Below are 17,312 nucleotides of genomic sequence, written 5' to 3' on the forward strand. Positions count from 1 at the left end.
ACAGTATACAAGACAGTGTAACACGTAATATAGAAGCGCTAATAATTAAAATAATGAAAGCAAGTTGTAGTTACATTGTGTGTCTCTTCAGTGCGTCATCTAGTACTGGTTAGGGATGTCGGTATTTTCGTACAGATGTTCGATCGAGTGCATTCAATGCGTTTCGCTGTTATTTTAGATGGCTGTGGGCCCAGCAATTTTGCGAGTGAGGAATGCCGGTGAGGAACAGTGGAGTGAGGCTCTTGTTCTAGCTCCCTTCTATGCGTCGCGTGTCTGGGGCATTCGAGGAGGAGACGGCGAACATCCTCGTCGTCGTTGCCACATGAGCAAGCCGTGGAAGAAGCCCGTTTTATGCGATATAGGAAACGTTTGGTGTATGCTGTCCCAAAGCGTAGTCGATGAATTAGTGTCTCCGTTGTGGGGATGCGTGACTCTCACGCGTCCCCTGATATCTTGTTTTCCCGCATAGCTCCCTTCTCCTACAGTGCGGCTTCCCCGCGTGGCCTGGAGCCCGCGGCGGTCGGAGTGGTTGAAACGCAGTGCGAGAGATGGCGCGAGTGTTGCGCTGCTAACGCCGCCTCACGGCAGGGTTACTTGGGTGCGGGAGAGACAAGGCGCTCTCGCTTGGGTTGCGGATCGGCGAGTGCCGCGGACGTCCAGCGCGCGCACCGATCCATGCTTCTGCGAGACCGTCTGGCGTGGCCTCCTTCGAACGCGTCACCGTTCGCGTGACCGTACGCGCGAACGACCAGGCGTTGGGATCCAGAATGGGGCGAACATATTCGCTCGCTATCCGGTCGCGGTGAGTCGCACTTCCGCGATTTGTCGCGCGCCTATCGGCATGTTTTGTGGATAGCAACTCGGCTAGCAGGCATTGATCTATGAAAGGTGCAGTAAATGCCCTTGTGATTTTTTGCACTACTGTGTTGTCGTTCCTTTGTCCCAAGAGTGCAGGTGCCACAACCCCACACCGTACATTTCCAAAGTTCTACATCCAGTCGGTATTTCAGTTGAGGGTCCACTTCGTAAAGAATTGATCCCTTAGTATATTCATTGACTCCGAGACCTTCTTTGTATTTTATATTTTTTTAACTACCGTGTTTCATCGGCCCAGACGTTGGATGTCAGCTAGATTATTTGTATGGCTGCGGCAATAAAAGCTGACGGCGTGGTCCAGGAATGCAACTTGCGCGGCAGCCCCGAAGCGTCTGTACACGACCACGGCATCGATGATGAATCGCCACTAAGAACAGCTATAGCAAACAGACCCGTAGTACTTCCAGTGAAGTGTGTAAGGACTCGCTTATAGTATAGCTTCACTATCTTTGATGCATCAATTGCTTAGATTGGCATAGAATTGCTAAGCTGTTTTCATTTCAGTAGTAGGATTGCTTAATAAACGATACGTGCTTGACCCCGCTTTTTCACACACACTGCAGGCTGCACGGTGGCTACGCTGCCCTCGTCGGAGGCAGCGGCAACGAAGGCCTGGGTACTTTCACAGGAGGCCTCACAGAGCAGCTGACCCTCGAGCGTGCGCCCAAGAACTTGTTTCAGATCATTCAGAAGGCCCTGGAAAGGAAATCTCTCATCACGTGTTCCATCATCGTAAGCCACTTTACCTCCATTTGAAAGCTCGGAAAGTTTGATGTAAGGTGAAGCGCAATCAGCACGATCTCTCGAGTGCGTATCGCTGTTCGTCGGCAACTGTTACAGTTCGAGAATGGAATGGCGAACAGTCTTACCCCCTAACAGCAATTTTGAGATTAATTTCGAGAAATTTAAGATCCCTGCAGTTGTGCTTAGTATTATACGCACTAAGCACTTTAACACCATTATGGGTGTATAAAAGGCGCTTGCTTTGTCCCACGGCTAATTCCCTCACCCTTAAAAGGGCACTAAATAGAAAGAAAAATTATTTTAGCTATATTAGTAAATTAAATCAATGATACTTCTGTTGGGGCTAGTTGGTACATGGTATCTTTAAGGTGAAAAATTGAGCGCAACACCCACAAGAAGAATAAATCGGTTGTTAGTCAGCGCCAGTGCTTGCCTCGTCTCTTCTTTGTGGGTTGTCCTGGGTTTCGCGCTGAATATTTCACCTTAAAAATTAGTAAATTACCCTTATACAATACCAAATAAGCCACTTTTACCTCGAAAAGAGGCTTCGTAAGCCAGTGAAGACTCCAGAATGAAAGGACAAGAAAGGAAAAATTGTCATCCACCATAATGTAGCACGAAGCCACATTTTTCCTCAACTACGAAGCTTTCTTTCTGAAAAAACCGTATGGTTCCCTTGCGGCTGCCTGTTAGAGCGGGTGGATGACAATGATTCCTTTCATGACGTTTCCTCCACCTTGCGGGATTCTCCAGAACTGATTTGCCAAAAAACGAAAGAACGGTGGTGACACTGCCTTAAAGTTACTGCACTAGTTTACCGTGACGTCATGAATTTTGACGGCGGAGGTGGGAAGGGAGGGGGGGGGGGGGCGATTGGTGTCGATGTGTGCAGCGTTTTAAGGCATACTCGGCAGTATGTGTGTTGTGCTGGCGTGCCCCTGGTGAGGTTACCAATCGGATAGAGTAGACCTGGCGTAAGTGAAGTGCTTGCGCTAGTCGCGTTAACCAACCCTGCCGTGGTCCGTAGTGTATGCTAGGCCGGGCAGTTTACTTTTTAGGCCTATTTGAGTTGCAAAATTGCAGACCATTTAGTATTGCTTTGTGCAGTTTTCATAATAGGCTGCGTCATGAACTTTTGAAATATATTTTTATCACATCGCGCGGGAAAGAGGTCCCACATTGATTTCTTTTTCCTTTCTTGTATCGGACTATTTAAGAAACACTGCATTTCCTTTGCAGGAATCAGAGAAGGGCCAGAAAGGACTACATGCTTTTCATGAGTACAGCGTCACTGGTGCCACAGAGGTAAGAAAAAACATTCGCAGTTTCGCCCGAAAGGCGAAGCACCGATTGCGATAGCAAATTAGTAGATAGTTGTACGAAGTAAGAATAGTAGCTTTATCGGCCGTATAAACTTGTAAACATTCGCTTGCTAACTAAATTAACAATGATAGAATATGTAAGCGTGACTGAACGAGGACGTAAAAAGAAAGACACAGAGACAGCGCGGTCTTTTTGTGTCTGCTTCTTTCTACGTCCTTGCTCAGTCACGCTTACACATTCTATCATGGATTCAAACTAACTATGCCGCCAACGTGTTTTATAACTAAAGTAAGAAGCACGGTGTTACGCGCTTAGACGTTTGTTATAACTGCGCGAAAAAACGAAGACACAAGAAAGAAACACACACCACACCACGAGCGCAGAGGTACGCGCACACAGATAAACATGAACAAATCTCGCTCGATAAGCGCGGAAACTCGCTAGCCAAATGCTGGAGTGTGGAATCGCGACTGCAGCGAACGAATTGACCTTCACGCATCTCTCGCTTCAACGCGACCGAAACGTCGAAAGCACAGCGCATACGAAGCTACGAGCACTACGCACACTCTGCAGCACAACTTGCGGCTGTTCAAGGTGCACTCAAGGACGTGCTCCAGCAGGCACCAAATTGTTGGGCCATTTTCTGCGATTCCAAAGCAGCCCTACAAGCTATGCAGTTTACCCTAAATCATGGGTCACACGAGCAGCTAGTGTACGAAATAAGGCACGCTCATAATCACGCGCTCGGGAAAGGCCACGACATTGTAGTTCAATGGTTGCCAAGCCATTGCGGAATTGTCGGCTACGACAGTGCAGATGAAGCTACGCGTTCGGCTCACCTAAAGCATCAGCGGGTTCCTATACCACTTTCAAGAACTGATGCTGTGCGACAACTTCAATCACTTGCTCGTTACATCACACATACGATGGCATTCCCCGGGGTTCACCAACTCACGCTTGCATTCTCTCGACCCTAACTTGCAACTTCGCCTGCCATCTGGACTCCCGTCGCGAAACAACTTTACTGTGTCGCATGTGGTAGGGCATCGCTTTTACAATGTCCTATTCCTTCCTGATAGGAATGGCCAACAGTGCGGCGTGCAATTTTTGCGGGTGTGATGAGACTCTAAAGCACCTTCTGCGTCACTGCCCATCCTTCGACACTCAACTTTACAAGCGAAACTCAACCTGCTAGACAATAGAGTGCTCTGAGAAGAAAAGATACTTGGACCGTAGGCTATGCGTTCTTGCATGCAAACCACAAAAGCCCTTCTGCGTTTTTTGAAGGACACTGGATTGTATGAATGCTTGTGACAGTGGATATTCCTCTGTAACTGACTGTGAATTACCGAATATTATTTTTCTTCTCGCTCCTTATTTGTTGTTCCTTTTTTTCCCTCCCCAAGTGTAGGGTAGCCAACCGGGCACGTCCTTGGTTAACCTCCCTACCTTTCCCTCTTCGTTTCTCTCTCTCTCTCTCTCTCTGCAAACATCACTGATCGCTTTGAAGGTGAGGCCCGCGCGGGCGCGCTCTTTGGCCACGTCGCACATCGCTTTCAGGACACACGAGCGTCGGCAACGCGTCCTTACGGCGTCCGCCATTCGCGTGCCCAACGCCGTAGTAGACGCCACGGATGTCTCCATTAGGTACTGAGCGGTGGGTGAGCAGGACATCGAGGCACCTTAGCACCCGCCGTAGAAGAACGCCCTCCTCTTTCGCCTGACCCCCTGCCTCGCGCGCGACAGGACAAGGCACGCTTCCGCGGCCCGCGTTCCTCGCTCGCGAACGCGAGATTAAACCGTGTTCGCCGGCTCACCCTCGCAAGCTTTCACTCGCACGTACAGCATACGGCGCACGGCGATGGTGTTATCGAGCTTCGACTTTATACGGAACCTCATGGCAATGGCGACAGCGACGCCGACGGCAGGAATGCGCCTTGAGTGCCCATATAATTGTTATCGCAATGATATAGCCTATAAGCAACCGTCACATCACACACGAACTCGGTGCCACCATTAACACCCGAAGGACTTGCTTGCTCTTTCTACATCTTCGACCTTCGAATTATGTTGCCATAATGATCGGCCATAAAAAGAGATACTCGCAAAGCTGAGCGCGGGATCAACCTCATCTGCATTAACAGTGGGAACAAGGTGCTGCTGCAATGTCACTTTGCAGTCTTTTAGGACATTTTCACGAAAAACTTTCGTGATCTCTGTAGTTGTTCTTTCAAACGCCTTTTCACAAGAGTGTTTACATACGGTGTATGTTAATTATTCTAAATATGTAGTCAACTTGTCTCCTCCGTAGCCTTGCTTTCTTTTTTAGTTTATGTCTGCGTAGCATGATGGGGGCACTGGTCGTGGTTCCCAGTGTAATAAGAAAGAAGCCTGCTCGGAGGCAAGAGGACAGCAGTAACGTCAAGATAGAACGCGCCTATTGTTTTCAGAGCATTCGCAGCAACAACCCTCTGAGTGATAAACTTATCCAGCATGTAGCTTTACCTTAGTTAGCATTAGCATCGCTTGCTCTTCAGGGAGCCGTGAGCAACAATGCATTCACCGCTTCGAGGATTACAGGGACGCTAAAGAAACATATACAAGCAAACTTAGAACGCCACGGGCATTGAACGTCAGAAATTGTGAATAGGCCGATCTCATCGTTAGTGGTGGCTTGATAGGTCGCAGAAGGAAGCAAAAAAAATAAACATGAGTGGCGACGATACCTGGAATACATGCACCAGTTCCCCGTGACGTCATTGCTTTTGTTAGCATCTGCTCGGTCCAATCTGTTTACAGGTAAAAGAAAAATAATTAAAAAATAAACGGTTACATTGCGTTCAAGGGTGATCGAAATTCTTATCGTGAAAATATTCAGTAACTTTTAGTAGAAGGAAAGTTGCCCAAATACGTCTCGATACACTTACGGGCAGGAAGAACAAGCTTATGGATGTATTTTGATGTGCGTTTGGCCGAGCCACGTTGGAGGAGACAGCCTCTACGTTTAACAGTTGTCTGCACGTATCAAGACACTCATTTGATTAGCATTCATTGGCGTGTGCTCAGTTCTTTCTTGCATGTTTTTCTTTGTCATTTGGCAGAAAGAACAAGCGCTGACTAACAGTCAGCGCTCGTGCAGTATATATCTTCTTTGTATTCCTGTCGTAATTTTTGGCGTTTTCTCCCGCACCAGGAATTAATTTATCAATCAGGCAACCCTCACTGAATCCGTTCGTCAACATTTTTCTTAGGTGCCGGTGGATGGACGACAGGAGCGACTCATTCGAATCAGAAACCCGTGGGGAAGCGGAGAATGGAGAGGCGCTTGGTCTGACAAGTATGCATTCACTTTGCTAAACGCAACGTTTTTGTCACTTTTAATCTAAGAGGTATAACTAAACATGAAGTGCGTTCAGGTATTACAATATTACTTTTAAATGGTAAGCAGCAATATATACTGAATCCCCCACAAAATAGTGTACAGTACCTTCGAAATTTTATTGCATAGTGTTCTGCTGCGTGTTGTTGTATCTTTTCGTGCTTTGTAAATAGGCAGTAGTTTTGTCGAGACGGACGGACGGACGGCCTGACATCGTTGTTTAGCACTTATGTATGCTTTTGTTGCAGAAAATTACGCTGTTATATTTTTATGTTCATACGTGCACGTTATCTTCCCTTTTGTATTATCACAAAATATGTGCTTGCCTTGTACACGCTTCCGTACCACGCAAACGGATAGTCTTCGTCCAGCTGCAATGAGAGCCTTAGCATAGTTGTATCCCTCTGGAGCGTTACTAGAAAAGTAGCTGTTAATTGCGGATATTAAAGCTGCGCGAGTTGCTTCTGGTTGAAACTATATATTTAAAGTCTTTAGCGTATATATCATCGAGTGCCATGTGTATGTCACTGAAATTCGAACGTGCAAGTCTTCCTTCCCTGCGCCAAGACAGTGAATGCTACTGACGACTTCTGAGCTTAAATACTATACCATTCAATTTGCCTCTGGATAAGTGCACAGTTTACTCTCTGTTGGTTTTTACTAATGGCGTGAGAATAGCAGTTTTCGAAGCCGAATCGAATATCGAATACCTCTTGTATAATTTTCGAATAAGGAGCAGCCTTATAGTACACCATTAATGTAAGAGTGTCGCCACATCCCAGTATCCTCGTATCCACAACGTTAAGAAGTTTTTGTCGTTAGATTGCAAGGTGTTAAGTGCTGTTAATTAAAAGCACGAATGTAGCCGCAAATAAGGTTTCTTTTTTCACATACTGAGGAGGACCCATTGGTAGGCGCGCATGACGGTGAATCAGCCGGAAACGTCCGGCTCCTAGAGTGACGCAACGGGCTCCACCACGTAACTTCTCGTGTTTTATGCCTGCTATGACCACCTGGACTAAATTTGTCGCACATTTTCTGCAATCTTGCGCTTGATCGCGCACCGTTGGTGATTTTAAATATTCGAAAAACTAACAGAAAATAATTGGTGGCTACGAACAGTCACTATTCTATTCGAAGACCTAATCGAATAAGGAAATACTCGGTTCGTTTTTAGAATTGTTCGAGTTGCCGCACACCATAGTTTTTACTCGGCAAGGTTAGTAGTCTTATGTTGGTATTTCTACACAGTAAGGAAGAAAATCAAATTAAGGCAATTAAGGGAGCAATCTTTGGAATCTCTCCTCAGGCGACTCAGGTGCAGCTCACGAGTATTTTGTTTGAACGACCCGTTACATAGTAGAAACAAAAAATAATGATGATACAAGCGCTGTGTTCGCTGCCACAGTGTTCTCCTTATAGAATGGCACACAAAGCTGTCGCCATTACACCGTGAGCAGCTTATTGCTGATCTCGTCGCACTGGAAGGCTGACCTGCTCAAGTGCCTCCATCGTAAAAAAAAAACGTCCACTTCACGTTATCGTACATCCAGTGAATGAATGGTTCGATTGTCGCATACTGACGCGCTCCTTGTCAACGAGGTAGACGCGCACACAAAACTTAGCTGCCAGTTTATTCGTCTGCGATCCGTTCACGACCTTACTATTTCACAAGTCAAGCTTTACGAGCTGCCCCTTGGGGCTGGCTTGTCTTGAAGTGACCCAGAGCTGCAAGCTCAAAATACTATCATCTTTTTCTCCTTTTATTCCCCATAAGCCTTGCCCCCGTGCAGGGCAGCCAACCGGAACTACCTCTGGTTAATCTCCATGCCTTTCTGTGCATGATTTCTCTCTCTCTCCCCAGAAAAGAATCTGCATTTGGGGCAAGTGGTCAGTGTTTGACATTTGAACTTTCTAACAGCGAAAACACGAATGATAATGAGCACAGCTCTTCCATGTGCGAGTTTTGAAAACGTAGTGATCTATACGGGGTAATTCGAGCCACGGGGCCGGTAAGTATTTTTGACGCACTCTTGTTATCAACGCGTGATAAGCTCAGGCTGAACAACTGCTGGCTAAGCATGCCAGGCTAACCCGGCTGCTGAAACACCACTGGCGCTACCACTACCACTACTACATCCACAGCTCCTGTGTGTGTTGTACTTGTTTTTTAGCTTACGGATGTTGTGTTCTTTCAAGCAGTCTTTCAGAATATTTCACGCAGGGACATTTTTCTTTCTCTGCTTGCATGTTTGCCCTTAAACGTGAGCGCACGCTGCTTACCATGACATAATATCTCGGCTTACAGATCAAAAAAGTGGGCCAAGGTCAGCGACGAAAAGCGACAGGAGCTGGGACTTGTGGTCAAAGACGATGGAGAGTTCTGGTGAGTTCTCAGGTTCGGTAAGATTAGGGCCCGAAAAGTGTCCACGTTTCTTTCTCTCTCTTTTCTGGAAGGAAGGTGCAGAGTAGTGAGCGTAAATTTAAAAGGCAAGAGAGCGCTGAGTGATGCGGTAAGGGCATCCATGCACGCTGCTTTGCCCCGATATCCACGAGTCTCACGGTACACTGAGTACTATGAAAAACAGAACAAAAAAAGATGACAAAACCTGCCTCACCCGTTCTCCGCCTTGCTTTCCTTTTTTGTTCGGCTGACTGGAAAGTGTGCCTTTACCTTTGTGGCAAGTTGCGTGGCATCAATCTCTAGGGTAATAGCGATAGCCTTTTTCGTCTCAGTAAGAACGGCTGGTACGAGTGTTCAGCCTCACAGGTGCTGTAAAAACACAAAATTTAAATTCGATCAACGTGAGCCTAATTTGCTCTAGTCTTATCTCATACATGAGTCAATATCAGGTAAGAAACCACGATGTTTCGCGAACCAACACTGCAGTGTAGGTTATGAAAGACGCTGTAATTGAAGGCTCCGGATTATTGCTAACCCCGTGAAGGGAGTGGCTTCTTTAACGTGCGTCTGAAATGAAACTCAGGAACCGTTCCTGAATTTAGTCTCTACCGGAATGCGGCGGTCTCGTTCCTGTAATCCAACTCACGACTCTCATGCTCCGCGCTAGAAAATCACAGGCATTGAGCCACCATTGAGTGAAATACGTAACGCAGATCTCACGAATCATAAAAAAAGAAAATAAAAGAAACCAAGCTGTTCACCATTACGTATTCATCGTGACACACGCGCAGGATTTCGGAAGAGGACTTCGTCAAGTACTTCCAGATGCTTGACTTTTGCCACTTGGATCCCGGTTCCACGACGGGTGAACTGAAGGAATCCGCTTCGGAGAAGCAGTGGGAGGTTGCGAAGTTCGAAGGCTCCTGGGTGCCCGGGACGAGTGCCGGTGGCGCCGATGACAACTCGGGTGCGCTGGGAAAACCTTAAATGACTCTTTAACTGGCCAAGAAATATCGAGAAAGCTTCTTTTTTAACAAACTGCAATGTGCGTGCGTTCACTTGAAAGGCGGTCGGTAACTCATCAGGCCAGTAACCTGGCGGTACTGTTAACCGAACCAACGCCGCGGACACTCGTCCTTTTGATGCAGCAGAGCAAGCAGACTTTAAATATTCTTAGAAGTGTACTGCTCTGGGCTAGTCGCTCACAATTCATGATCAATGTTATTCGTCCACCGCTTGGAACGAGGACTGGGGAACGACAGACACGAGCGCTTGTGTCTGCCGTTCCCCATTCCTCGTTCCAAATGGTGCGAACAACATTGATAATTTAAATATTCGACGGATTTCTTCGCAATCGCTGAAGGGATCCGAAATGCGCATTTGTTAGTGGCTCTTGCATTACAATTTTGTTCGGCATATTTTCCCGTGTATATATATATGTAGGCTGACTGGTCGTTATCTGCAGTTCGATTCTTGTACGTTTCTGCAAATGTGGCTCCGCATAGTAGGAATGTACGTTAAAGACATTCTATGGTCATTTGGACCATTACGACCTTATGCGCAGTCTTAGACTGAGCCATTTCAAACAGTCGACAGCTCCGGACGGGCCTCGTTCATGCATGCGCATTTTTTATGACTGCACACACATTTCGGAGTAATAGTCAAAGGCAATTAAAGATAGCGTGTGCAAGACTTACTGTCGTCTCTTCTCTGCACTGGAGTGCAAAAAGAACTCTCCATACTGGCCCTGCAAAAGTGGGTGTCCAGCGAAGCTGTTGAAAGCTACCACTACAACTGCTGAGGATGTGGTACACAATGCTTTATGACTTTGGAGTAAAGGTAGGAGTGCTATGCTAGAGTAATGCTAGGAATGGGAGTAATCACAGTGTTGAGAGCACGCCTCCGCCCATAGCAGTGCTGCAACAACATTGGAATCAGTTGCTAGGCTAGTTATTTTATATACGAAAGGCTAATTAATTAACGTTAAATTATTTATTAACAGGCTAATTAACAGCGTTGAACTCGACCATGCTGTCCTGCCGGACCTTTACGTACTGCGCTCGTACTCGGCAAACATCACTGCGAACGTTAACTGGTTCGCTGTGGAATCGGGGCCACCTTATACTTATGCTTACTTACTCTCAATTAACTCCAACGTTAACGAAGTTGGGCAGATGTCTGTATCTCTGTACCCAGTGACAGCCTAAGAAGCTACTACAAGCTCCGCCCAGAGAAGTGCACTTGTGCTCTGTTCCTCCACGGTACACAACATGGTTCCCGACAGACGCCGACATCGGAAGGAGTTCGTCTCCGCCTTGGCACCATAAAAAATTAGCGAGCGTAATTAGCTGGCACATTATTGCAAATTGTCTCTGAGTTGGACAGTATTAAACATTGCATTTAGGTTGTTACCGACTATAGTGCTACTATAGTTAATGTTCAGACTACTGGCCTTTAAATAATGTTCTCGAAAACTTAAACTATGTAAACTCAGCATTTCTTTTTATTGGCATGGTAGAAGGTATATGTTCACGCACAAATACAGCGCTGGCTATTCGTCTCTTTTGAGCACCTGGTACAGTTACATATGCAGTTTTTTTTTTTGTTAATGCACACACATTGATATCACCACATAGCAGTCAAAACAACACAGCGCCATTACAAAGAAAGTATCAAAGTAACAGTGCGCACTGTTACTGGCTTGTTCGAGGAGCGACGTTTTTTTTTTTTTTAAGAATTACTTGCCGACTGGTCCTAAAGACGCAGTAACTGCCACGCCTAAGGTAATGATGCCAGGGCCAACGGTTTCTCTATGCCAAAGCTTGGCTTTAGGCAGAACTGAAAACTACTGTCATAAACAATTCCAACTATAAAAGCGCCGCCAATTCTTCCCGTCGAATGTTTGAGAGAAAAGTGTTCGAAATGGAGCACGTCAAGGACGCCACTATAGCGTAAACATTTAGTCTAAGCCAATCAGCTTCTCGAAAACCACTTTAATGCCAGAGTGCTCTCCTATCGCCTCATGTTATCATCCCTTAAAGGCCAACTGCAACGAATCTTTGGACCACGTAATAAAGCCTAGTTTCAGAAAGTGAAGACGTGGAACAGTCTCCGTGCGAAGTTATCATGACCGAGATCGTGCGGTTCCTCAACATAATCTCCGATATTAGGCCGCGCCCGCGGCTGACCGCGCCGCGCTGAAAGATCTCGGAGGCGACGGGCCTCACACTTACGTCATATCCGCTACGCAACTTGCGCACGAGTCGTCTACTTAAGTGCTGCTTTAGGGCTGCTAATAAGAAAATTATATAATGTCCTGCTCAGGGCAGCTTCGTCAAGATACCTTTAATATATAGCATAGACTACTCCGATTCGGCCAAAGTGAAATTTCGTTGCAGTCGGCCTTTTAATCATTTGAAATTATTTTTTTATCTTTGCGGGGTAGCCGCGGCGACAACGCAGTTGCCGACATTTCCGTTCACATCCAAATACTAAATTCCGTCAATCTCCTTGCGACCCGCAGAGAAGTTCGCCACCAATCCGCAGTACATGGTCACCCTTCACGAGCCGGACGACGAGGACGAAGACGGAGAGTGCACCGTCATCGTGGCGCTGATGCAGAAGAACCGTCGCGTCTTCCAGGTCCACGACGAGATGTGGCTCAACATCGCCTTCGCTGTCTACGAGGTAGTTTTCCACACGCTTAGCTTCTGCACACGCACCGGTCGGCGCTCCTGTCGACACAAATCGCTTGTCGAAATTCCACACGACATCGACACCAGAACTTTGTTACACTGCAGCGAGTGCGGTTAGCCACATCAGCGGTGCTGTTGCTAAGTGACACGCGCAAATAGGGTCACAGAAGTGGGTTGCAAGTTAGTTCGCCAACGCACAGCCTGCTCTGCATTTACGACTTTACGACTAGAGCATCCTTATATATATATATATATATATATATATATATATATATATATATATATATATATATATATATATTGTAAGCACTATTAACGTACTTCGTCGTTTTCATTTGTACATAGCCATCATCATCTTCCCTTTTCTTCGACTTCTTCGCGCGTGAGCTGCGGGCGTTGCCTTTTTTGGAAAAAAACAGCACTGGACAACTTGATCGGTCTCGGTATTATAAAGTGGTGGAGGTACGTCAAGATCCCGACGTCCTCTCGCGTTCCCGTCCTCCCTGGAGCTCCGTTCCGGTCGCCGCCTGCACCCAGCTACCCCTACAACAATGGACACTTCCAACCCCGGCCCTTCCGGCGCCTCTAACCCTACCACACCGACGACCCCGCCTGCGGCGCCCTCTTGGACTGTGACGAGTGCGGTTAGCCACATCAGCGGTGCTGTTGCTAAGTGACACGCGCAAATAGGGTCACAGAAGTGGGTTGCAAGTTAGTTCGCCAACGCACAGCCTGCTCTGCATTTACGACTTTACGACTAGAGCATCCTTATATATATATATATATATATATATATATATAGAGAGAGAGAGAGGAAACTAACGCACTTAAATCAGATGAGCCGCCCAAACACTTCTCCTCATTATTTTAGACGAGAACAAAGGGGGTTAACCGAGGGGCCCGATTTTTATTAGTCATATCATAAAAAGCCAACAAACGCTCACACCAAGGACAACATAGGGGAAATTACTTGGGCTTAATAAATGAAATAAAGAAACGATAAATTAAGGGAAATTGAAGTAGATGAAAAACAACTTGTCGCAGGTGGGGAACGATCCCACAACCTTCGCATTCCTCATCAGTCCTTATTATTTTGTGTTCTTAATGAATAATACAGTCACTCTGAGTGCACAGAATTCACGTTGAGTGGTTATTGCGAGTATTGCATGGTGCACGTACCATACGAGTGCTTGCAGTGCACTGCATACTTTACGTACTCCCGTGAGCAAAATTATACGGACAACAGAATAAAAAAAAACTATATTTCTTAGTAATTAAAATGCGTAAACTGACAGAGACGAGTGAACTGGACATTTCGAAATACTAAGTTTGAGTTGCAGGCCGCAATCTCAAGTTACATTCGCATGCAGAGGAGAAAACCAGCTTGATAACCCCAGCCCTGGTCCGTATATATATATATATATATATATATATATATATATATATATATATATATATATATATATATATATATATATACTTGTGCTCACCACGGCTGTACATGCCTTCTTTCTAAGGTCAACAGCCTTCTCGCATGCCTATATGGTGCGAGCAACGTTCAAGACACGTGAGGATAAAGGTCCACTAATGCGTATTTCTGCTTTAGCGGCTTGCCTTTGTGCCGCATTTGTGCCATACCAGGGCTTTTCAGTGGTGTTAGGTCACGAGCTGACTAACATGAAGACTATAAGAGATGGCTAAAGGACAACACCATTCATTCGTCATTTTGGCAGCGCCTGTGTGAAACGGGCCTGTGTACTTTGTTTCTTCTTCTTATTGTCGTTCCATCATAACGACAGTTGGTAATTCAAGCGAAAAAAAAATAAAGCTGTAGGAATGAAATACTGGAACTTTCATTTGCCTCAGCGAAATGTATAACGAAATTTGAATATCCATGCAGTCGGTGCTCGTTTTCTTAGCGTCGCTGGAATGAAGTTTATAGATGTTTCAGTTCCTCGGCCTCGTCGTGTCACACCTCAGGTCGAAGACCCTGACAACTGCCCGGCACCCTTGACTCACGAGTATCTGGCAGATTACCGTCAAGTTGCACAGAGCCAGCGGATGAGCGCCTCCCGCGAGAGCACGTGCCGGTTCCGGCTGCTGCCGGGCACCTTCTGCGTCATCCCGTGCACCGACGAAGCCGACCAGGCGGGAGACTTCCTCCTCAGGATCTACACCGAAAAGAAGTGCCGTTGCAGGTGCAGTTGCACATCTCTTTTTTTACCGTTTATCTATTTACAAAATGTACTATATTCTGTCAAGCGAACAGAAACACCTATACAGACGAGAGATAGAAGAGAGAAGGGTGGATCTTTAATGAATCCTGGAAAGATTAACCTGGCGGCGTCTCTATAGCATGCTACTCCTGATGGCCGGGTGTGATGAAAAATATAATATCCGCAGTGCGCATCACGTCTAGACAGCCTACACATGCCACACCCACAGCATTCAACAAACTAAGCTATCTCATTGATGCCACTGTCTCTGAAGATTTTTAAAAGTGCTTTCTTTGCGCGAGATGATGCACAGGCAGTGTTAGTCCATGGGCCAAGTATGGGTCGCAGCTAAAGGAGTGACTTGTCTTTCATTAATCTTCAGTGCTGACATTAGAGCTGTTCCTTCTAATATATGTAGCCTGCAAGCTCAGATTATAAGCAGGCTATGTCCTCCCCTACGTGGTACGCAGGAAACAATGGCGATCTTATCGGTTTAATTTTAGTATTTATATTTTATAACCGAAAATGTCAGCATCTAACACGGCGAAGGCACCTCTTTCACGGGATGTGCTGGAGGCACCTGATGCCGCCAAATGCCAATGCTATATGGTATCCGTGTTAATGTTTCGTCTTTTCATGAGGAAAGAAGAAAGCGAGAAAGGATATAAGTGAGTGAGTGAGAGATAAGAAAGAAGGCAGGGATGTTAACCAGCCAGGAGTCCGGGTGGCTACCTTACGCTAGGGAAAGGGAAAATGGGAATAGAAAGAAGGGAGAGCGAAATTATATAGAAACGTCCGAGGACACCTAAGCACTTATGAGTCGGGAATGTGAAAGCACTGATATGTTGAACGCCGCTGAGCCGTACTTCGAGTTTTGCACTGCGAGTAATGTATCATAGCGGTATGTGCTGCCCGAGGCAGCAAGCACCAGTAGTCTGCGGGGCCAACGCCGTATCCCACCGACGTCCTGCGCGACGAGAGCCCGAGGAATCAGCAGCGGCCACCAAGGCCGGCAGGCGCGCGCAGCAGCTAAGCCTAGTGGGGGTGAGAGAGAGAGAGAGAGATACGGATAGCGAGCCGGCTTCCGAGAACGATACGGCGGCACCCGCACGCGCGTGTCACGCGACTGCTTCGCCGACGACAACCCGTGTCGCCCCGCGTCGTCGCTTCACCTATCTGCTCCGTCGTGGCGCGCTGGTGACGTGGCGTCGTGGCGATACCCTCTCCCCTCACGCAATACCTGGAGCGCTAAAGCAGCACGTGTGCCGTTTCGCCCGCTCTGTTCCGTCGAGGCGCACTCGTGACGTGGCGTCGCAGCCAATGGGAATTTGAGTGCCCTTTAGTTGCAACAGACGCCGGCTTTTTCCATCAATGGGCCATTTGATGATTTCGCATCAGAATATCCCGCAAAAGATGCTACAGAGTGTCAGTATCACAGTTACGAGTACAGAAAAGATTTGAGTTGAAACAGGCGCATAGGCGCGAGCAGAAACATCTACGCAATCTTGCACAACACGGTCAACGTTCATCTGTGCATCTCCAATGAGCAGCACGGTGCAGCACGGTGCATTAGGTGCACTGCAATTGGAAAGAACGAACATAAATGCCCGCGTTTTTTTGTTTCACCCTTCTAGTTCTTCCTTTGTCCTTGTTTTACACACCTGTGTTTCCGTTCCATGAATGCCTCAAGAAAGTATTCTCCAAGCAAAAGAAAAGAAAGTTAATGAAGAGAAACGGTCGTTGAAGCGATGCCGTAAAGGCTCGGGAACAAAAAACAAGAATAAAAAAAAATGAATTATAACACACAAAGCAGCATATTTAAATTTTGTAGAACGGCAAATCAGTTCTCTGGGGAAGCTGAAAACCAGGACGAACCCTTCTTCAACTACGAAGCTGTCTTTCTGAGAAACCCGTATGTGTTTCTTTTCTAGCTTCGTGCTGAAGTAGGGTGGATGACAACTTTTTCTTACGCTCATTTTTTTCCGTTTCTTTATCGTCATTCTGGGTGACACGTTTACGGATTTCTTATTCAGCGCGCTCATTACGGCGGCAAAGAAGCTGGGATAAGCATGCAATAGTTTTTCACAGATGCAAGAAAGTATTCTTCTACGCAAAAGCCACAATTTAAAGTACATCATTTGTCAAAAGTACGCGGCTTACTCGGAGTCTTCCTCACAAATGTAGTTCGAATGTGCGGTGTGGTTAACGTGGCGCTTCTGACACTCCGGAGCTCCGGATGGTGACTACGAGTGTTCTTTTCAGTCTCAAATGTGTCCGAACTTGTGGCATGCAGCAGAAACTTCCTTAAACAGCCTATAGTCACAGCCTGACGTACGGTCGCACGCAATGTAGCTCGCATACTTTTCACACAGAGTGTATATCGTGTCTTACTAACACTTCCTTGTTGCGATAAACAGTGCACAGTGTTAAACCGTGTGAACAATACGTTCTCTTTCAGAGAGCACGATGAAGCAGCTGCCATCATCACAAAGCCTGACGAGGTCAGTATGTATGTCGCATTGAACGTCCGCATTAACGCGACCGCAGGAAACTGGTGTAGCCATAGGAAGATGCAATATTGGCTGAGTGCGCACAAAGTTTGGCAAACGTGAAGTATTGTCCCCTCAGACTCGAGGATAACAGTGAGTTCGGAGTGCTTTTCATAATGAAGCAAG

At 46.6% G+C, this 17,312-nt stretch overlaps 1 protein-coding gene across 1 annotated transcript in view; it reads left to right on the forward strand.

Moving 5' to 3' along the window:
* LOC126545873 (calpain-A-like) overlaps positions 1-17,312 on the forward strand; it is a 38,330-nt gene that overhangs the window by 11,861 nt on the left and 9,157 nt on the right. The window contains exons 5-12 of the mRNA XM_050193899.3: positions 1,440-1,608; positions 2,860-2,925; positions 6,195-6,280; positions 8,631-8,708; positions 9,518-9,693; positions 12,250-12,413; positions 14,402-14,619; positions 17,096-17,138. Of these exons, the coding sequence (XP_050049856.3) occupies positions 1,440-1,608; positions 2,860-2,925; positions 6,195-6,280; positions 8,631-8,708; positions 9,518-9,693; positions 12,250-12,413; positions 14,402-14,619; positions 17,096-17,138 (1,000 nt within the window). The remainder of the gene's footprint in view (positions 1-1,439; positions 1,609-2,859; positions 2,926-6,194; positions 6,281-8,630; positions 8,709-9,517; positions 9,694-12,249; positions 12,414-14,401; positions 14,620-17,095; positions 17,139-17,312) is intronic.

The sequence above is a fragment of the Dermacentor andersoni genome, chromosome 3 (assembly GCF_023375885.2).
Source record: "Dermacentor andersoni chromosome 3, qqDerAnde1_hic_scaffold, whole genome shotgun sequence".
NCBI classification, from domain to species: Eukaryota; Metazoa; Arthropoda; class Arachnida; order Ixodida; family Ixodidae; genus Dermacentor; species Dermacentor andersoni.